Source organism: Cydia amplana, chromosome Z (genome assembly GCF_948474715.1).
Source record: "Cydia amplana chromosome Z, ilCydAmpl1.1, whole genome shotgun sequence".
In the NCBI taxonomy this organism is placed as follows: Eukaryota; Metazoa; Arthropoda; class Insecta; order Lepidoptera; family Tortricidae; genus Cydia; species Cydia amplana.
The window spans coordinates 18,158,356-18,181,686 of NC_086096.1; the positions used below are offsets into that span (position 1 = coordinate 18,158,356).

At 36.4% G+C, this 23,331-nt stretch overlaps 1 protein-coding gene and 1 long non-coding RNA gene across 3 annotated transcripts in view; one reads left to right on the plus strand and one right to left on the minus strand.

Moving 5' to 3' along the window:
- LOC134660854 (uncharacterized) overlaps window positions 1-23,331 on the minus strand; it is an 848,341-nt gene that overhangs the window by 5,307 nt on the left and 819,703 nt on the right. The gene's annotated exons all lie outside the window — the stretch shown is intronic.
- The window catches only part of LOC134660808 (protein cycle), a 59,182-nt gene continuing 45,861 nt past the window's right edge, over window positions 10,011-23,331 (plus strand). Inside the window, exons 1-2 of one of the 2 annotated variants that reach the window (XM_063516611.1) lie at window positions 10,011-10,312; window positions 21,287-21,352. In XM_063516611.1, the coding sequence (XP_063372681.1) occupies window positions 21,330-21,352 (23 nt within the window). In that variant the 5' untranslated portion in view covers window positions 10,011-10,312; window positions 21,287-21,329. The remainder of the gene's footprint in view (window positions 10,313-21,286; window positions 21,353-23,331) is intronic. The other variant, XM_063516610.1, reaches the window with a different exon arrangement.

Here is a 23,331-nt window from a genome sequence, read left to right on the forward strand (position 1 = left end):
AATACAAATTCTTAGACGATCGAACACGAGCTAAATTATATGCGTGTACAATATTTACACATTCATGATCATTTATTGCGTGATCGTTTATAATATGTACGTTTAAAGTAACTTTAAAAGTAAATAACTAATAGATAAGGGCTTTGGCTACACAAGAAGTGTATGTATGGTATGACCGAGGGTATGACTCGTCTCGTCCACATTTGTTATTCTTGTAAAATGTACCCTTACATTATTTTTATACTTTGTACAAATGTTAAAAATAGAGAATGTATTTATATAAAATGACTTAGTGAATAAAATTACAAAATTAAAATTACAAATTTTGCACACTTTGTGTAATATGTCGAACTAATTATCCTGGGAGGTATATTTAAAGAATGTGCTAGACAGGACACTTCCAGCTAGACTTCTAGAGAATTATGTTAAGAGCCAACAGGAGTGGTCATTTCTCCATACAAACGTACTCGACTGTTTCCTCCGTGGGTTTTGAAGCTAGAGCAATGATTTTTTCGACACAGATTAATATTGTCAATATCTGTGTCGGACCGTTTTGCTTTTTTTGATATTTTTGTTTTTTAAGGCGCTAGAGCCCTTCAAAAATGGCCAAAATGGCCTAATTGACTATGCCGCAATGAGAGGCGTGCTATTCAAAACTGACATCAATTAGTCAAAAAATCAAAACGGTCCGACACAGATAATGTCATAATCATTTAGATTTCCAAATTTGGTTATGATTGGTTAAGTTTTGGAGGAGGAAACAGTCGAGTACGAATTTCGATTTTTGATATTTTTACGCAGGATTTTTCGCCTTGTCCTTATCGCACTAGTTTTAGGAGCCGCTTCCGTTAGCGAGACGGGTATATTTACCTAAAATATTTTAATCTTAGCTCCTGTTGGCTCTTAATATCTTGTAGGGCGTCCGCTAGCTAGCGCGGTTGCACGGAGCGGGTGAGGTGAGCGGGTTAACGAAAAGTAGTATTGAGCATCCGTGCACCCGCGCCAGCTAGCAGAGGCCCGCAAATAGGAGAAACGTGTTGACTCTACACAAATACCTAACTCGGACCGGCACGACACTGTCCGGAGAATACTCATAATACAGGGTGCCATCTGAGTCAGTGCCATTTTCTATCTCCATAAACAACGAGCAATTTAATGCCCCTACTCTTACTAAAATCAGACAAGATTTTTTTAATTTTTTTGTTTATTTTTTGTCATTTATTTTACTTTTACAAGTGCCAATGTGGTATTTAAACAGCTTTGTAAGATGTTTCAAATGAAAAATTAAGTAAATTTTATTTCTAACTGGGACAAATGACAAAATTGATGTCAATGACAGTTCCGATTCAAAGAGGCGATTCAATTTACTAATTTAAATATCTTAATAAGCCGTTGTAATATCCTAAATCCACTTATAAAAGAAAAATAAATGACAAAAAATAAACAAAAAATAAAAAAAATCTTGTCTGATTTTAGTAAGAGTAGGGGCATTAAATTGCTCGTTGTTTATGGAGTTAGAAATAGTTATTTGTACAACAAGAGATCAAAGTTTGATATTTCTTCGAGTGCTTATTTTGAGTCCCGTGCAAGCGAAAGATTCTATAATAGATTCACGAGCGTAGCGAGTGAATCTAATTTAGAATCTTGAGCGTAGTAAGGGACTCAAAAGCGCACGAGATGTAAATAACTTTGATCTCGTGTAGTACACAACATTTTTCACCTCAGCAGTGAGAACATATTGGGAACCCGAAAAATGTATTCCTTCTTCATCACTTACCTCTATTCACTCATGTTTTCTTAAGATATACCAACAATTAAATTTTCACCTCAGCAGCTCGAACAAGGGTACTTTGCTACTTAAAAACAGTGAGCAAAATCACATTTTGCTCTCTGAGTGAGCAAAATCGCATTTTGCTCATATTGTCTCACTCAGTGAGCAAAATGCGATTTTGCTCACTGTTTTTAAGTAGCAAAGTACCCTTGTTCGAGCTGCTGAGGTGAAAAACATATTACTGATCACGACTCAGATGTCACCCTGTATAACGTATATTCAGCAGAAAAACCTCCCGTATTCTTTGATTTATTGTGCCCGCTGTGGGACACCAAGCAGATACTTATGTATGTGCTTCAGCTGTCATGTGTTTAGTCAGTGATCCTACTTCACTAGATATGTATAAATACTAGTTCATTTCCTTTTATATAATTACATTCAACATTTTCACGCTCTAAGCTTATAGCGGACAACGATGAAAATGATATTGTTTTGATAATGCTGTTAAATTGTGTCACGATTTGTTTAAGAGATGTTTAACATGATTATATTTATTATGGTGTGCGTAAGGCTCTCAGACAGAAAAGCCTACTAATTTATAACAAACCGTTTGTTTTGTTTCTTAATCTTAAAATACTATAAGTGTACGTAGTTTTAGATAATAATTGTTGGTGTACATTTTATTAGTACCTAACCGAAAACTGCAGTATAGTGCATGTTTTATGTGCGCACAAAATAAACGAAAACCTAAGATTAAGCATTTAATTATAGTCTTGAGAAAGTAAATTGTTTCTAAAACCTTTTTTTAATAAATAAGAAAATTACTAGATACTCTATTTAATGTGTATTTCGTATTTTTAGTGTTTTTAGGAACCGTCTAGGTAAATAAATACGGAACCCTAAAATGTATTTTATTTTTACTTATGGTTATACATATACATATATGGCTTAGAACCTAAGGCTGAATAATTATCACAATGTTTTTTTTTATAATAATAAATAACATAAATCAATTACTTACCTGAGTGGGTGATGTTATTTAAAAACAAGAACAATTTCGAGCGCTCGATTTCGTCACTCGAAAATCTGTGGAAAACGGCGAAATGCTATTTTTGAAATACGAGCGATAGAAATCGGAAATCTAGTGGTATTGAGCACTCTTTTTCTATTATATTAGTAGAATTTAAATGCCTAGTAAAGGGAGAACACGAAATCGAGCGATCGAAATTCAAAAATCGCCCCCTGTGTTTTTAAAGATAGTTATATAAAAAACGTACGCTTATTTGTGCGTAATGTAGGATCGATAGCTTCACCATTCTTCCCGACGAGTAGAGTGGGCGAATGGAAAGAATGAACATAAAATATTCAACAGTAATTAGTGCTGATATCGTTTTCCTGGACGCCTCTGATTAAAAAGAATACTCGTACATATTTAAGCCTCAAAAAGTGCAAAGGTAGGCGCTTTTTGAGATGTGGTGTTAACGAAGACTTATACCTTGGAAAGCTAGAAGAACAAACTCCTCCATTCTCAGAGCTCAGATCTCAGCTCTTCACAATATGCCATGGTGAGCCCTTAGATTCTTCGGACATATTATGCGGTTTCCAATGCATGATGTAGAGAAACACATGAAATTTGGCCGAATGCATGGCGAACGTGCTCGACTTGGAGCATGTGTGAGATGGCCGAACGCTATGAAGAGGTCGGCTTGCGGCAGTGTGCTGCGTGCACACAGCTTATGACCGGGCGAAATGGAGACAAATTACATGTGGTCGCGATCCTCAGCAATGAGAAAACGAGAAAGAAGATCCGTTTCAGTAAGCCTGGTGCTGGTACGACAAGAGAACCGTTAAAAGGAAACCATAGCAGTTCACTATATCTAGCAAATTTCTAGGATATTTGGAGTTCTGTTTTGTTAAAGTTCGTCATTTTTAATACGACAAGCCATGGAAATCATGAGAAAATGGAGAGTTACAGATAGGATCGAAGGTCATTGGGACCAGGTAACCCCTTAATGCAAGCCAGTTACTAGGGAAATCAAGTTATCATGCCATTCATGCCTATCCTATATTGAAGTACTTATATTCATTTATAAATCCTATTTCACTCACGGGCTGTTCAAAACTATACGTAGTTCACTGACCAGCAACCTAGATTGATCAAATTGTCAAGAAAAACAACAAATTAATGATTTTACTTAAGAAACCTGAAAGTCAAGGTCACGCCGAAAACACGCCGCCGCCGCCGATTTTTTGGCAAACGCCGCCGCCGATCATTTTTTAATCGGCGCACACGTCTAGTTTACATAGACAACGTTCTAGTGACGTCAGTCAACGCTAAAGTCCGTCAACCAAATCTTGTCAGTAGTAAAAGGCGGCAAATTTGAAAAATCGCGGGTTAGCAACACTGTGTTCGAATAATTCCAAAATGCGTGTCATCTGTGTTTTATCTGTGGAATGTGGATCGTGAAATTCGTGAACGACAGCCGTCACCTTATTTGTTTTCATTTGGTTTTCATTCTGAATCGTTTCTGTTTCAAGAGATATTTCTGCTGTCACCATTAAATACCAATACATTAAATGAGAATAAGCAAAGCTAAGGGGCCTACAATGTACAATCATGCTCGTTGATGGTAAACATTACTAAAAATTGAGGTTATGACAAGTACATGGAAGAACTCTTTCGAACTTTTAAGATTATGTTCAGTTTTTTTGTTTTAGGGTTAAAAGGCATAAATAAAATTAAAACGTATGCCTAAATCTATCCAACAAGACCATAAATTGTGTCCTGGAAGCCGTCCGTAGGCCCACCTGTCTAATATTTTCAGCAATCAGTTGTGACTATTTACAAAGATGCAATAGAATACTACAGAGTATTATGCTTGGTTGAAGTGACCCGGTAACATTGGTAACTTCATTATATTTTTTCAAATAATGATCTGAATTATAGTGTAAGCTAAAGTGACCCTTATCTTATTTACCTTTAAATTAAATAAACACCCAAATATCAGTTGTTTTATTAATCCTATTTTACAATATATACCAATCAAAAAAATTACACAGGTATGTCATATTCATCCAGAAGAGTACACTAATTTACATTAACAAGTGGCATATTATATTGTAAATAACAAATATATGCACTATCTAATTATCTGCATTTTGATATGATTTTATTTTAGTAAACTTAGAAGACATAGATAGGGAACAAAGAGAATATAAGCACTACGATAGGGAGTTGTTTTTGATATCTTCAAATTTGTTCATCATTTTGATTAACATTGTTTTAACATCGCTTTTAAATTGTCCGTCCGTTTCAAATTTTTTCAATAAACCGCGAGTGACAATTTGAATTGACGTACGCAGGGCGCGCTCAGCGGAAAAAAAAATTCTTTTGGTGTCGACGTACATTGCTGCTTTTCTTAGCGCAATACTGCTCTTTGAGTGTTGCCCTACTTTAGTTTGCTTTACATTGCTACTGACAAGATTTGGTTGACGGACTATATATGTATAGCGGCCGTAATCATCGCGAGCGGGAATCGTATGTCTGTGGTTGCGACACACTTGAGTAATTGTTATAATATAGATCAAATGCCAAATAGCATTAAAATAAAAAGTTTAATAATTAATACTGCAAGGATTTTATTTATTTTGATAGGTTTTTTAATGATGTACTTGTTAGAAAGAGACACAGGCTGCTGTCACAAGTCTATTTTATTTCAGTTCTTATTATAGTTACCACTTGGTTACCACCCTGCCGTGACTGTATTTAATGTACATGTATACTTGGTCAACCAGATCTTGACAGTAGAAAAAGGCGGCAAATTTGAAAAATATAGGCGCGAAGGGATATCGTACTATAGAAAATTTGAATTTCGCCCTTTTTTTTTACTGACAAGATTTGGTTGACCAGCCCTGGTAGCACGGTCGCATTTTTATCATTTATCACCATGCCTGTCACGTTCTAACAAGTATGTAAGTGCGAAAGTGACGGGCATAGTGATAGTCGATAAAAATGGAACCGTGCTGAGCCCGCAGCATAATATTGGTCAACCAAATCTTGTCAGTAAAAAAGGTAAAAGGGATGGAATAACATTTCACTGGTAAGCAATGGAATAACTGTTGATTTACTATTATAGCTGGTCAAGCAGATCTTGTCAGTAGAAAAAGGCGCGAAATTCAAATTTACTATGGGACGATATCCCTTCACGCCTACATTTTTCAAATTTGCCGCCTTTTTCTACTGTCAAGATCAGCCCAAGTATATTTAGTTTATCACGAAACGTCACTTTCGAACATTCGCGGCTGGAACCAAGCCATTTTCTTCGGCGCAAAGATTAATTTTCACAGACGTGACACATTGGTACCTACCTACGAAATGGTTGTATACGTTGTTGGTTAATTGCACAAAAGTTACGAAATATATATTTTTCTCGTTATTTATTGAATGTTTTAGTAGTAATAAGTATAATAACGTATTTTATAATATATTTATGTTAGGTACATTAAGGGTGGTAAGTGCAAAATTGTTACCGATAATCAAATAGCAAAGGGATCATCCATTAATTAAGTCACACGAATTTCTAGGTTTTTTACCCCTCCCCCCCTCCTTATCACACTTGGTGTGACGTCACATTTTAGGCAATTTCGAACGAAATTATTTTTTTAATAAAAAAATATTTTTGATATATAAATATTAGTAATTTTATAACACCGGGAAAATTACATCCAAAATCTAATTATTTAACTGTACAGCGAATAAAAAAAATTCAAATTAATTTTCGGCTACTAATGAAGTTCAATCAATCTTTGGGTAATATGGCTCCATCGATACTGTCGATGATTTCGCCAACGTCAAAGTGGATCCCACGTGGGATCGAATTATTATTATTTTGATTATTTGTAATAAAATTCAGCCAGTGTACGGTATAAAAGTATAAAATTATGGCCTCTAGGGCTCTAGCCAGCCACGGTTAGAGGTAGAAATACCAAAATAAATGCTCTAGAGCACGACGTTGTTCGGTAAGTAGTTGGGTTCTCAGTTCTTGTAAGGCGATAGCTGGACTTTACAAGAACCCGCGTGGGCTACCCGGCGTTGACGCCAGAATGGTGGTTAAACGCGTTTCATGATTATTTTTTCATTATCTGCACACTTCCACATTAGTTTACTGCATAATACGCTATCAATATTACACTTTAAACAATATTAATAAGCAAAAACAAAGAAATGAATCACGAGGCGATGTTACCAAAATGGCGGTCGACGAATAACCCTCCTACTAATGAAGTTAAAGTGACATCACAATGTTTTTGACACCCCATGTCACAACATGTCACATTTTATTGACCCCCTCCCTCCCCCTAAACGTGTGACGTAATTAATCGAGGACTCCAAATGTGATGACTCGTTAAAAAATTAATATATACTTGGTCAACCAGATCTTGACAGTAGAAAAAGGCGGCAAATTTGAAAAATGTAGGCGCGAAGGGATCGCGTCCCATAGAAAATTTGAATTTCGCGCTTTTTTTTACTGACAAGATTTGGTTGACCAGCTATAGTTCATGATACTAGTATGTATACTTGGTCAACCAGATATTGACAGTAGAAAAAGGCGGCAAATTTGAAAAATGTAGGCGCGAAGGGGTATCGTCCCATAGAAAATTTGAATTACGCGCCTTTTTTTACTGACATGATTTGGTTGACCAGCTATACTTAGAATATTGTATAGAAATAATATTTTAGGAAAGAATCCTCGTTTTCACTCCTGCGATATATAAGTAAATTAAAAAAAGGTAAATTATATTCAAGTTTGCGTTTTAGTGGTTGATCCCATTAGAAAAGTTGCTCGGTATCACCTATATATTCCATTGAGGTATATACAGGGTGGCCAAATAAGAGGTATAGCTGGTCAACCAAATCTTGTCAGTAAAAAAAGGCGCGAAATTCAAATTTTCTATTGGACGATATCCCTTCGCGCCTACATTTTTCAAATTTGCCGCCTTTTTCTACTGTCACGATCTGGTTGACCAAGTATATACACTTTATTTTTGAAATTGTATTCTATAAAACATAAAAAATATTAAGTATTCCTTGTTAAATATAATATGTAGGGTCAGCAATTACACATGGAAAATAATGTCAGACAAATGTCCACCTCTAGCAGCATGGCAGATGCGAACCCTTTTCATCGCGTTTTTCATCACTTTTTCACACATTTCTGGCGTTATCTCAGCGACAGTGTTTCGAATATTTTGTTTTAATTGCTGAAGGTTCGTTGGCCTATTAGCATAGACACGTCCCTTTAGATAGCCCCACAGAAAAAAGTCAGGAGCTGTTAAATCAGGCGATCTTGGAGACCAGTCAATGTCACCGTTTCTCGAAATTAATCGACCGGGAAACGTTAATTTTAATGTTTCTATTGTTTTTAATGATTAAAACACGTTGCTCCGTCGTAAAACGCTCCATAATAAATTTGCCGTATCTACACAAACTAATTTTCATGCAATAACTGTCATATTTACCGCCTAAATAAAATGGCGACAAAAAAAAGTTGTATACCTCTAAGTTGGCCACCCTGTACAAGAGACGACATCTCGAACAAAATGTTTCCGCACCTCTGAGAATATACTTACTTTACTCTTTGAGTGCATGCATGCATGCGAAGCCGAAAATTGTTAATAAAGACGCCACGAGTCTTTTTTGACTCAGTTAAACAAACAATACTTTTTCTACGACCAAACATTTACTTTGAAAACTAAATAATAGTAAATCAACAGTTATTGCATTGCTTACCGGTGAAATGTTATTCCACCCCTTTTATTATATTTTCTTGTGCTATTGATGCAACTTTTTAACACGCACGAAGGTATTTTTTAATTTATATATATATTTTTATTTTTCTGTACATGTGTGGCATCTCGTCAGTGGTCGGTGACGTACTAAAAGCAAAGAAGTGCATGCACTTCTCTGAGGTGCGGAAACATTTTGTTCGAGATGTCGTCTCTTGTATATATACCTCAATGATATATTCACGTCGTATAATATTGCAGGTCATTAAAAATAAACCCTGTACGTAGGCAGAATATGAGCAGCTGTCATAACAGTTTCGCCTCTGGCCTAGATACGCTTATTCTTCACCTTAGGGTGGAATCACATCTGTCAGCATCGAGCCGCATTTTATATATGAGAAATTGCTCGTTAGTATGAAGATGCGTACGCATGCTTTTAGCTTTCCGATGCGTAGGTACGCATCTTCATACTAACGAGCGATTTCTCATATATAAAATGCGGCATGCGGCTCGATGCTGACAGAATATACTTACTTTACTCTTTGCTGACAGATGTGATTTCACCCTTAGTGACAGACGTCAAACGCCGAAAATGGCGGACAGAATTTGTTCGAGATAGCGTCTCTAGTTTACATGTTATCTCTATGGGCCCAATACATTTCACGACTCTTCTCTTTCCGAACAGACTATGAACTTATCACTAAATGATTACAATATTCTATGCAACAATCAGTAAATTATTGGCACAACACAATAATAGTAGGAGATCCGGCATTGTATGGTCGACATTCACCGATATGTCTGACGGATGAAACTTACATATTATGAAAGAAAATATGTTCCTGAACATAAATAAATAGGGTTGCCTAAATAAATATGGTCAAGGCTATATTTCATTAATTTTTGAAAACAAAATATTTTTCTTCAAATTTCACCGATCTGTCTGACAAACGAAATAAGTTCCAATGGAAAGTATACAACTTGTACAACATAAATCAACTAGGTTGCCTATCTTTTTCCGATCACTATTAGTAGTTGCCGTATTTAAACAGGTGAGTTTTTATCGATAATTGCACTCATCTATCTGACGCTTGAATTATACATCAAAATGATGGTGAATTCCCTTCTTATTTCATTTAAAAGCCTGGCAACCCTTATTTGTGACCGGATTTTCGCAGGCAACCCTATGATGCCACTGTATTTGCAATAAAATTACCATCATTTTGATGTATAATTCAAGCGTCAGACAGATGAGTGCAATTATCGATAAAAAGTCACCTGTCTATCTTAGACTATAACGACCAGTGATACCTATTTCAAAAAATACTAGATTCAATGACCTATGCCCTACATTACTTAATTCCGAACGTGCCCCTGTTATCACGTATACGTCTTTGCACGTAATGTTTTGACGTTGACATTTGACCATCGTTTGTCACTGTCAGTTGAGTTAGATTCTAATTTCTCGTGTAGTCGGTTTGTGTTAATGGAAAGTGCGTGCCAAGTGTTTTTATTGTTTTTCTTTAATATTTTTCATCACAGTTTTTTTCCAATTCTATTTTGAGACATTTTGAAATTATTTCCTTTCGATAGTACTATTAGGTTTCGTTTTATACGTTGTTATCGAACTTTGCGTTGTAAAAGTGAAGCCAAGTTTCGAAGGCATAAAAATCTAATTAGTTCGTGAAGCTTCCATGCTCCTTCAAACAGAATGGACGAAATACTTAACCAACCTAGTTCATCGAAAGGCAGGCAGTAAGTATTTGCAATCATTTGCCATAAGCCTCTAAAGGGTATGTTTTGCTTGAGACAGGTGTGTTATTGGAGTACATTTTATGTTAGATTTTTCTCTTGACTTTGTTTAACAAATTCATTGTTTTACTGGTTCAATTTAGTATCTAGAAAGTCTTATCAGATTAAGGATATGGATTTAGTAAAAATCTCAGTCAATTAATTTAATCATCTCTAGACTTTCCTATGTTTTTCTTCCTTATCCTACAATATTCTTCAGCCTCCTTATATCCCTTATATCATATCGTAAATGAGTTTACGTAGCTGTAATATTAGAGTCATCATGTGCTTGATCAGTTTAAATTGATTGCAATTTATGCTTTTGAATGTAGTCTGTGCGGAAAGAGATGAAGAGTTGTAGAAGGTATTGGTTCTCATATATTCCACGACTCTTCTCTTTCCGCAAAGACTCTATAGGTTGAGTTACCTATTAGTGGATATAATATTATGTATAGGTGTGTTGCTTGGTTTATATTCAAGAGTGTTAAAGTTCAACGCCATTTTATGATCACAGACTAATACCTTCTTTTATTTAGTATTTAGAGATGCATCTAAATTATATTGATGGGTATAGATGGGATGGGTCATTGCACTGGTTTCCTTCAAATTAGAGGAGTTGCCAGCTTTGTAATGTGTCATATCTCATGGCATGAATACTAAAGCAATGTTTATCATTAAAGTTTCTTAATGTATATTTAAGCATTTGCTCATTGAAAATCCTCTTTTACTCCAACCTAAATAAAATACGTATTGAATCAATAATATGTACAATAAATACAAAAACTGGCTTAGTTTTGGTAATACACAACCCAAGAGAAGTGCGGATATCAGGCTATGTAGTAAAGGGGATGTCTGAATATTTAACTTTTACTTTTATGCGGAGATTACAGAAAAATCAAAGATGTAATTTCGAAAAATTATTTTGAACAGGTTTAAGAAAAACAAGCTCAAAAAACTCTTAGAAGCATGCAACATCAAAAAAACAAATCACTTATTTACAACATTATTCTAGACTAGACTCCTATGATTATGACTTTCTAGTCTTCCCACTGGGGTTCACTCGTACAATACAGGATATATATGTGACGTCCCACGGATAAAGGTACCTTATGGCCGTTGGCGCTTACGCTATTATTAACGCCGCTCCGCCGCCGCGCGCTATTATTATTGCGGCGCTATACGATGTAAGCGCCAAGTGCCATAAGGTATCTTTTGCCGTGGAACGTCACATATGTGGGTTTAGGTTTGTTTGTTATTAGGTTTTCGTCCAATTTGGTTTTCGTAGGCTGGTTTCTAGAATCTTCATCTTATTCTTCCCACCTCCAACCCACAATTATAAAAATAGTTACCTCTAAATCAGTCCATCGAATCAATTTTTTGCGAGCTTTGTAATGGTGCCCCACGTGATTCTTACAAATTTAAAATAAATTCAGCTTACCCCTCTCTCCTCTGATCACCTTTTTCTTTCCTCTGGTTTTGTATGAATAACTAAAAAAAATGTGTTGCAATAAAAATAATGGAACAACCTACATTCTAGTGCGGTAAGTACCTGGCACCCCCCAAAAGAGGCCACATGTTAAAATTTTATGTATTTACGCTAATATGTCTGTCTTAGGTCACCAACTTAGGCAGGCACGTAAACCATATGTACAGTCACGCTGAGTGAATGTTACGCCATTTAAGGTTCTAGCTAAATTGGACATTCCATAGCATAAGTATGGGACAACCAATATAGCGAGGATAATTAGATACTTATTCTGATTCTAATATTCAAATTCTGAGTGATAGCAGTGGAGTCACTGTCATAGAAAAAATGCTGTAGGTATTTTTTATAAATAAATAATAAATAAATATTAGGGGACATCTTACACAGATCAACCTAGCCCCAAACTAAGCAAAGCTTGTGTATGGGTGCTAGTGCTGGGCGACTATGTACATACTTATATATGTAGATAAATACATACTTAGGTATATGTACAGAAAACACCCATGACTTAGGAACAAATATTTGTGTTCATCACACAAATAAATGCCCTTCCCGGGATTCAAACCCAGGACCATCGGCTTCACAGGAAGGGTCACTACCCACTAGGCCAGACGGGTCGTCAAAAATAATAATAATTCCGGAAATACTTTCTTTTTATTTGTTTTATTAACTAGTACCTATACTAGTTTATAACAATAAACCTTGTGTATTTTATGTGGCTTGGTTTTTTTTAATAAATATGACTTATTGGAAATAATTATGTACTTTGTTTATTCGCTTTATTCACAAATATAACATTGTGTGTGTATTATGACCGGCTTAGTTATAAAAAATAAGTATTTCAGTTTGGAAATACTTTTTTTTTAATTCGCGATATTCACAAATATAACTTTGTGTGTGTTATGTACGCCTTGATTTTTTAATTAAATATTACTACATACATATTTGGAAAAAAAATCGTTTTATTCACAAATATAAGTAACATTGTTTGCATTATGTGCGGCTTACTTTTTTTTTTAATGTAACATTTTGGAAAAAAAATTTTTAATTCGTTTTATTCACAAAATATAACATTGTGTGTGTTATGTGCGGCTTGGTTTTTTAAAATAAATACTTATTTGACTACCCTTCCTGGTATTGTCCGTCGTATGACTTTGTAACACAATAAAAAAAAACATAACTATAAGAATAAGAATAATATCTAATTAAAAAGAAAAAACCTTATTAACAGTTCTAAATTTCCTGTGGCCCCACAACCACATTAGGCTATGCCTAGGGTTTGCAATCCGGATCCGAAATGTATGCAATTATCCGGATCTGGATCCGGATCCGCGGATCTTCCCATACATTTCGGATCCGTCGTGCAAACCCTAGCTATGCCTGTCACGCGGTAGGACGGATTCGAAGCCCACCGCGCCGCGCCGCGCCGCGCCGCTTCTCTTCGCGTTCGCGAGTTGTTTGCTTACGTAAGACGCAGCGTTACTTGCGTCACACGCGGCGAGGATACTACAATATTTTACCGATTTTACGTTGAGAATGTATATCGCTCACCATACAGTTTGTATGAACTATTAAAAACGGCTAAAAACTATAAATTTTCATATTATGCTCAAAATTACTGCCATTAGATTTTATCCAGGCGCTATACTTTAACTGCTGGAACTTGTTCTACGCAGACGAAGTCGCGGGCAAAAGCAATAATATTTTATATTCATGCATCAGCTATCATGCATAGCATGAAATATTATGTTCGCCTTGTGTGACGCCCTTTAACCAAAGCCACCAAAGGGCACGGTTAAATTTAAATTTAGGTAGGTAGATTTGTTTGAATACGAGTATACTCCGTACTTTTTGTGTAAGTCGCTACTTACTATCAACATTGTATCCAAGGTACATATTATAGCATAAGTACCTACTAGATAGTACCGGATCCACAGGTACACTTGAAACTTTTTTATGCGAACCCTCATCTGCTCGTAAAATTTGGTACCGCAAAACTGGTAAATATAATTTCGTTACTACTGGTCATATTAAATTACTTAGATTATATACTAGTACTTAAAAGATTTTTCTTTAGGGGATGGAGGTTTGAATGGGTTTTCTTTTCTAATAGGTACAATAGTTATTTGTACACCAAGAGATCAAAGTTTGATATTTCTTCGAGTGCTTATTTTGAGTCCCGTGCAAGCGAAAGATTCTATAGTCTAATTTAGAATCTTGAGCGTAGTAAGGGACTCAAAAGCGCACGAGATGTAAATAACTTTGATCTCGTGTAGTTCACAAAACTTTTCACCTCAGCAGTGAGAACATATTAGACAACCTGAAAAATGTAATCCTCCTTCATCACTTACCTATTCACTCATGCTTTCTTCAGATATACTAACAATTAAGTTGAATTACCACAATCAAACACAAAAACAAAACGTAGTAAATTTAAGTTAAATAGGTAATATATGGAAACAACGACCATCAATTGATTGACATTTCAATCGACAACTTTTTTTTGTAAAAAAAAACATTGTAAGATACGGTCCGAATTGCGGATACTTACTATATGTAAAGTAGACGTGTGCGCCGATTAAAAAATGATCGGCGGCGGCGTTTGCCAAAAAATCGGCGGCGGCGGCGTGTTTTCGGCGTGAAATCGGCGTGACCTTGACTTTCAGGTTTCTAAAGAAAAAACATTATTTTTTTGTTTTTCTTGAAAATTTTATCAATCTAGATTGCTAGTCAGTGAACTACGTATAGTTTTGAATAGATTGTGAGTAAAAAAGGGTTTGTAAATGAATGTAGCGTAGCTATAATAACTTAAATTACTCTACTAACTGGCTTGCATTAAGGGGTTACCTGGTCCCAATGACCTTCGATTCGGTCTGTAACTGAGAGTTACAGATTTTTTCATGATTAAAAATGACGCACTTTAACAAAGCAAAACGCCAAATATTCTTGAAGTTTGCTAGACAAAGTGGAATGCTATGACTTCTATTTATTGGGTTTCTTGTCGTACAAGCAGTAAGCACCAGGCTCACTGAGACGCATCTTCTTTCTCGTTTTCACATTGCTGAGTATTACGACCACATGTACTTTGTCTGGCACAGGCACCATACTGGAATATTGAAAATACGAGAGCTCGTACAAAGCGCACTTTAGTTGCACGTCGAATACCTGTATTCTTCCAGATCTTGTCGAGGTTAGCCTTAGCCATAGCATTCTTATTCTTAGCCATGCCAGCTTTGCGGCATATCTCGGCGGTGCAACCACCGGCACTGTTTATCAACCCAAGACCTTATATCTTAGCTCGATTTTACGTAATCGCCTTACTTTGGTCTTGGAATGGTTGGTCTTAAGACCTCTCTCTTAGAACTTTCATCTTCAATTTTCTTCAGAAGAGTCGCTATTTCGATGTATTTCTTGATGTCAACCCCGTCAGGAAGGCGACAATAGTAGCACAGTTTGTTAAAAGAACTTATAGCATCGAGTGACAAGATAATGTTGCTTTACCCATTTACAGCTTGCACATTTCCGCGGGGCAAGCATTTGCGCTGTTCGCCAGATTGACAGTGAATCTACAGTGTTGTCACTCTGTCTCTCTTTCTTCTAGATATTTTTGGCTCACGACTTTTTTTAGGAAACTCAGGGTCTCGAGAGTTTTCGCACGCCAATGTTCTCAGATTTTTGCTTGACTCCACTAAATGAGCCCTGTTTTCATTTCCTAGTTAATTGTAAGTCTTTTCATGATGGAGAATTCTGCCTTCGTATGTGTTGAGGCAATGTGAATTCACAATTAACAGGAAAAAATCCTACTTTATAATTATCGCTCCCTCATCTTTCTTGAATACTTAGGATTACTCAGTTACTTTAATTGGTCTGTCAAATAGTTTGTGCAACTGGCTATACCGTTTTATTTAATTAATAATTGATGTATATTTGACAACTGTAACATATATTATACAAAAAATCCATATTGTAATCCAAATACCAACTCGGAATAGCTAAGTTAACAACACACAAGGTCACGCCGATTTCACGCCGATCATTTATCGGCGGCGGCGGCGTGGCAAAAAAGGCCGGCGGCGGCGGCGCGCCGGCGCGGCGCACACGTCTAATGTAAACTATAGAAGAGATTGTTAAAACTATAATTATTTATTTTACGTGATATTCTGTGTAGTTTTTGAGTTCATTATTTTAATCGTACAATAAATAATGTAAAATATAGTGTTTTTATCAGTTTGGGATCATCCATTAATTACGTCACACGAATTTCTAGGTTTTTTAGGGTTCCGTAGCCAAATGGCAAAAAACGGAACCCTTATAGATTCGTCATGTCTGTCTGTCTGTCTGTCCGTCTGTCCGTCTGTCTGTCCGTCCGTATGTCACAGCCACTTTTCTCCGAAACTATAAGAACTATACTGTTGAAACTTGGTAAGTAGATGTATTCTGTGAACCGCATTAAGATTTTCACACAAAAATAGAAAACAAACAATACATTTTTGGGGTTCCCCATACTTCGAACTGAAACTCAAAAATTTTTTTTTCATCAAACCCATACGTGTGGGGTGTCTATGGATAGGTCTTCAAAAATGATATTGAGGTTTCTAATATCATTTTTTTCTAAACTGGATAGTTTGCGCGAGAGACACTTCCAAAGTGGTAAAAGGTGTGTCCCCCCCCCTGTAACTTCTAAAATAAGAGAATGATAAAACTAAAAAAAATATATGATGTACATTACCATGTAAACTTCCACCGAAAATTGGTTTGAACGAGATCTAGTAAGTAGTTTTTTTTTATACGTCATAAATCGCCTAAATACCCTTCATGGGCGAGTCCGACTCGCACTTGGCCGCTTTTTTACCCCTCCCCCCCTCCTTGTCACACTTGGTCACATTTTGCAAACCCCTCCCCCCCCTGGTGTGACGTCACATTTTAGGCAATTTTGTTTTCAACGAAATCGACAATATTAACTCGGCATTAATTTTTTAATGAAAAAATATTTTGATATATAAATATTAGTAATTTTATAACACAACGAAAGTTACATCCAAAATCTCATTATTTAACAGCGAATAAAAAAATATAAATTAATTTTCGGCTACTGATGAAGTTAAAGTGACATCACAATGTTTTTGACTCCCCCTCCTCCATGTCACAACCACAACATGTCAGATTTTCTTGACCTACCCCTAAACGTGTGACGTAATTAATGGATGACCCCTTTTTTATGAAATCTTAAATTTTATTTTCATTAATTAATTATTAAGAATCCATACTCGAATGTATTTTGGAACGATGCGTTCTGACGTTTTTCGGGGGTCTATTATAAACCGTCAATGTACCGTTGAATTTTTTCTGTCTCTTTATTTTTGCTAAAGACGTGAAAGGGACAGAGATAATAGAATCCAAGTATTTCGAACTTGTATTAGACCCCGCATGTTGAAATGACATTTGAATATTAAGGTCACTTGAATGTCATTTTGTCTCACTCAGTGAGCAAAATGCGATTTTGCTCACTGTTTTTAAGTAGCAAAGTACCCTTGCTCGAGCTGCTGAGGTGAAAACTTAATTTCTTGCTAGATAAAATAATAAGTAGATGAGATGTAAAGATAGAAAGAGGGCTGTGAAAAAGGCACCTCTCATGTGCAAGAAATACACCCCAAAAAATAAAGAAAAATTACAAAAACAAGTGAAATCCCACCAATAGTAGATTGTTAACCAAGGGTGGAAAGTGAACCACATCACCCGAGATATTTTGGCGCTCGAACGAAGAGAGAGCGCCAACAGTTCGAGGGTGAGATGGTTACTTTTACCCGAGTTAAACACTCTACTTTTCATTTCGACTATGAGGAAAGTCAAACACGAGAAATGTAGGTTTATTATTGGTAAGTATTTATTAAGTTTTTCAAGTTCACTTGATGCTTTGTATTCATCACTGATTTAAGCATAGAGTAATTGCTCCAAAGTGTGGAAGGTTGTAATGATTTAGACATTTCACTGAAATAAGCCAAACATACGTTTTCCGACAGCGACTTCACTTTTTTAACGCTTCTCCAATTCATGAAGTGCTCGTAAGCCTTTAGGTATCTTTGTATGCAGGTCAAAAAGTTATCAGATTTCATGTACAGTCACGCTCCATGATTGTTACGCCATTTAAGGATCTAGCTAAATTGGACATTGCATAGCTTAAGTATGGAACAACCACTTTAGCTAGGACTCGAAATGGCGTAACAATCGCGGAGCGTGATAGCACCTAGAGCTAAGCTTCTGTCTCTTCTACACCCACTAACTCTCATGTATTGTACTTACTCAACGTAACAATGAAGCGGCACTAAGTTTGATTATTTAATATTAGTTTGGTAATACACATTTGCTATTAGCTCGCCCTTGTAAAGTACCTAAAACGAGACGAATAGTTCCATATAGATAGATGATTTTAATGTTCTTGCCCAATAAAATACCGTATTGTGGTTTGTTTACATACCTGTAGATGGATACCAGTGGCGGCGCGTCCATAAAACTCGACTCCCACCGGCTTGCCTGTTTTTGGACGTTTGAGGAGAGTTGTAAAGGAAATATGTAAGCCAAATTGGCCCCGGCTTGCCTATGGATATGTATATGTTTGACGCGCCGCCACTGATGGATACTTCACAATAAAAGCTGATTAATTTTTTGTCATGAGCTGATGAGCATGGATATTCGTTTCTGTTGTGTAGTACCCAATAATAACCTAAAATATTAAACTTTATGAACGAATAAATTAATTTGGAAGTAAAAACTGTACAAAACGATCACAGCAAGGCTGTACCTAAAAACCGGCCAAGTGCGAGTCGGCCTCGCGTTCCAAGGTTTCCGTACATCAAGTCCGACTCACGCTCGACTGTACATTTTTAATAGGTTTTCCTGTCCTATAGGTAAAGAACTATTTTGTGTATTTTTTTCAAAATTTTAGACCCACTAGTTTCGCAGAATGGTCATTTTTTGCCTATTTTCTTGAATAACTGCTAAACTATTTATCCTAAAAATATATATATTTGAGATTCTTACAACGAGCTCTTTCATTTGATATGTAACACGATTTAGTTTGAAAAACTTTATTTTTGTTATTTCTCATTTACCCCCCAAAAATGGCCTCTATATTTAAAATTCATTTATTTAAGTTACACGTCCATCTTTGGGTCACAAACTTACATACGTGTGCCAATTTTCACCTTAATTGGTCCAGTAGTTTCGGAGAAAATAGGCTGTGACAGACGGACGGACGACAGACAGACGCACGAGTGATCCTATTAGGGTTCCGTTTTTTCCTTTTGAGGTACGGAACCCTAAAAATACTGAAGCTACCTATTCAAATTTAGTGCGTACCGCGCTGCGCGAGGATATTGTGTGTGCATATATGCGACCTAAGCCTCATTCTGACAATCCGTAAAATATGCTTTTAAAATTCCATCGACCGGCACGTACAAAGGTTAACGAGCTTAATCGTCCGCTAACGAACTTTAGCCGATCTGCACTGTATCCGCTGGATGGGATTCCGCCCAATGGCGGGGTAAATATATGGGTAATGACCGCCTGCATAATTCCTAGCCTAGTACGTACCTATAATCAGATGCGTTTGCGGCGTTTTGATACTTCTTGATTCCCAATTCTTTCTAAATTTTGCAATAGCTACTGGTATAGAACTTTTACAATAGGTATACGAGTTTTTACATAGTTCTACCCATAGGTATAAATGGTATAATAGTGTCGCGCAAATTATGATAGGATTAAACGAACTTACAGGCCAGCTCACTTGTTCAAGAAGTTTGCCAGCACATGTATTGATATTTTAATAATATACATATGTTTGTATTAAAAAAATATTTTAGTGGTCTACAACTAAAAAAAACACAAATTCGGTACCACGAAATAGTAAACAACCACGATTTTTATTCTATTCAGTAACCAACTGATCGTCCATAAAATATAGAAGAGTTTGTATTGACTGACTAATTGTCTCCGTCACAGAATATGAATTCCGTAGACCCAAAACTACTGAAGCAACAACGTTGAAATCTCGATAGCAGTTCGTTAAGGTACCTATGTATATATAAAATTACTAGCATCTGCCCGCGATTTTGTCTGGGAAAATAAGTACTACCATATTCCTCTTCCATAATAAATTATTTTTCATTTTCCATAGTAAATTAGTTAGTTCGAACCCCGGCGCCCAACTTGGTTTAGACCTTAAGACGGCCCTGTCCAGAAGTATCTAGTATACTAATATCAGTTTACTAATATCCAATTGATGGAACCGGTTCAGCCAGTAGTGCCTCTCGAAAAGCACTCGTGACGTGTGTTAACCGTACCCTAGCTTTAAACGAGATTGTGAGGAAAGTCCTCAAAACATTCTTTGAACTTACGATACAAATACCTCTATTACCTATCCTATTGGATATATTGCAGCTACGTTAGGAATTTGCTTATTCGAAAGGGAGCTAGAGGAGGCATCTTTACACAGATTTTGTGACATTTTCATGATAACATGATTTTCGTAACTGTAACAAATGTAGGTATATCGTGTGAGTTTAATTTATCCTCCGGTTTGAATGATATGTTGTTTTTTAGGGTTCCGTACCAAAAAGGTACAAAAGGAACCCTTATGTTTTTTATTATTTAAATTTAGGTATATTGAAATAAAGCTTGCAGACTTGCCGAGTTCCGAGCAATAACATGCATCAGGTCGAATCCTTGAATGCACGAGTATCTATTGACCGACCAAGAAGCATCTCGATATATCTCAGCAATGTACGATTGCATATGTATAATGGTTTGACCGCGTTACCTATTCATGTCGCCGTCAATTTAGGCGAACGTCAAATACACTTGGTTATAGTAGCTTCGAGAACATTGAGATGTGGTTGGTGTTTAGGTATTAGTTCGAAATACAATGTGTTTGTAGGTTCCAAAGAAGAAGAAGATGGGGTGCAATTTAAAAATGGCTGAGAGAGAACATAGGTATGGGGAGTGAGTTGTCGTGTCGTCGTAGTATATACGTAGTTAACTATAATAAAATTGTATTTAAGTGGATTAATTTATTTTGCTCTAGTAGGTACACACATATATTTCGACTTTGCATTTAGTATTTCAGCATTGCGCCATTCTCTATAGAAAGTCAGATACCAACTGAAAACAAAACTTCAAATAAGTAAATAAGACATTTATTAACTTTCATTTGACTTGCATGCATGATACTACAATGTCAGTGTAAAGTTTATCTTATTGTCAAGATATTCATATTGTAGTTTATCTTATTGTCGTTACTAATATATGTTTTGATTAATATACTGTCTTCGCTCAGGAACTATCACAAACGCAGTGTCAATACTTGCACATTTGTAAGCAGGGCACTGTTGTGAGGAGACAGTATCCTGGCTGGTCGAAGGCAGTCGATGTGGCTTGAGTGTGCCGTTTGTTCGCAGATAGCCTCCGGGGCGGCATCGGCAGCCGCGGGCAGCGCGAATCATGACGCGATTTAGCCACGTCAGGTACGGCTCACCGTAACACTGGTCATAAACATTTATCTCGACCAACGTTGGATCATTTTACATTATATATATATATATATATCAAAATAAATCAAAGTTAAGACAAAGCTTCAAATGGTAAAAGACCAGAATGTAACTCTTCCGCGTCAAGTATTTTTACGTGTTGGCTCTAATTGATGTAATTGTTATCTGATGTACCTACTATGGTTGTCAATAAATGACTATAATCGAAATAGTAATTATTTTCATAGAAAGTAATTTATTTTGTTCTTACAATTTCAATTACATTTCAAACTGCAATGTGAAGTCAGTATTTTCTGTCAAGATTAATTATAGAGCTACAACAACAAATGGGTCACTTTATTTGAAATACGCTTCAGTGAGTATATCATTCACATTATAAAACAATTATGCTAAAACGTGGATTGAATTCGCATTAATAGAAAAATCGCATGAGTGTTGCCGTGGCGCATGTCGGAGGCCGGTCGGGCGCGGAGGGCCGGCGCCCCGCGGCGCTGTCGGTCGCACCGCCAGCCGCCGAGCCGCACCGGCTCGCTACACTCGGCTCCACTCCGTGTCCGTGCATCTGGCACAGACAAGCAAATCATCTCATCTATTTATCCGTTTGACGGCGTACCTACTGACGCTGCGTCTTACGTAAGCGAACAACTCGCGCGGCGGGCCCACCGCGTTCGCGTTCGCGACGAGATCGCCCACGTAGGACACTTATATAGGTATCAAGGATTGATTCACCCCGCGCCGCATCGCTTCGCTTCGCGTTCGCGTGTTGTTCGCCTACGTAGTACGCTGCATGAGAGTACGGAGTGTTTCGTATGTTAAGTGTGGCTCTTTTGTACTTAGTACTTACCTGTGCTCTACAGTTTCCTGCCCACAGGTCTTGATGGGTTTTTATGACAGTGTCATTAAATCTAATCTTAATTTATTTGTTCCTGAACATGGATGTTTTCTATATAAGTATTTATATACCTAGTATATATCGCTTCAAAGTAACACAAGCTTACTGTGGGATGGGACATAGGTCGATTTGTGTAAGATTGTTCAAAAGTACCTATAAATATGTTTATTTATTTAAATTTATTTAAAATCATTCAATTATTATTAAATTTTAATATGTACAAGTATGTATTTACGATTATTTTTTAAAGGAGGCATCGCGTAGGTATCTACTGTTTAGATTTTATTTTGGCTTAATTTTATCCATTTTCATCAAAAACTAATGATCCGAGCACGTGTGTCCTCAACCGTAGATGGATTGTAAATGTTATTCGTACCATAGAGAAATATAGTAAGACAAGAGTCCTCACTCCATACATCAGTTTTGATACCAAAAAGACTATTAATTTCAGTGTAGACACTGAAATTAATATCATCGAGTAGCGGAACTATCAGTACTGCTACCTACTTGAGATGTAGCACCGACCGGAAAGTGTTATGTTGTTATGGAGTGAGCAATCTATGTATTTTTTTCTCTATGTTCGTACTTACATCTTCCGGTTCTGTTACATTACAATATATAAAAAAACTTGTTTGTGTAATGTGTTATGTGATACATGATACTTATGAGTTGAATAATGGGATAATTTAAAGTATGTAGGTACCTATAGGATCCATAAAATACGGACCATTTTCCAAGTATGTCTGCCATAATTATATAAAAAATCGACAATATCATGTTTGAATTGAACGCATCGGTAACTTTAATTGTTGTTTAAATGTAAGAACAAAAAAATTAATTAAAAAACATTGATGTCTGCGCTCCCGGGCACGCACTTTCATCTCGCTCACGCTTACTCTCAGTGAGAGTGAGAGAAGAACACGAATTTAGTGGCCTTAAGCCTTAATGATGTTTTACGATCGACCATTTTTGTTTCAATATTGTATTAGAGTCAGGTACTAGACAACTTAATAATATTGTATGTGTATGTAAATACACATATTAGTACTCTTAAGTACCTGAA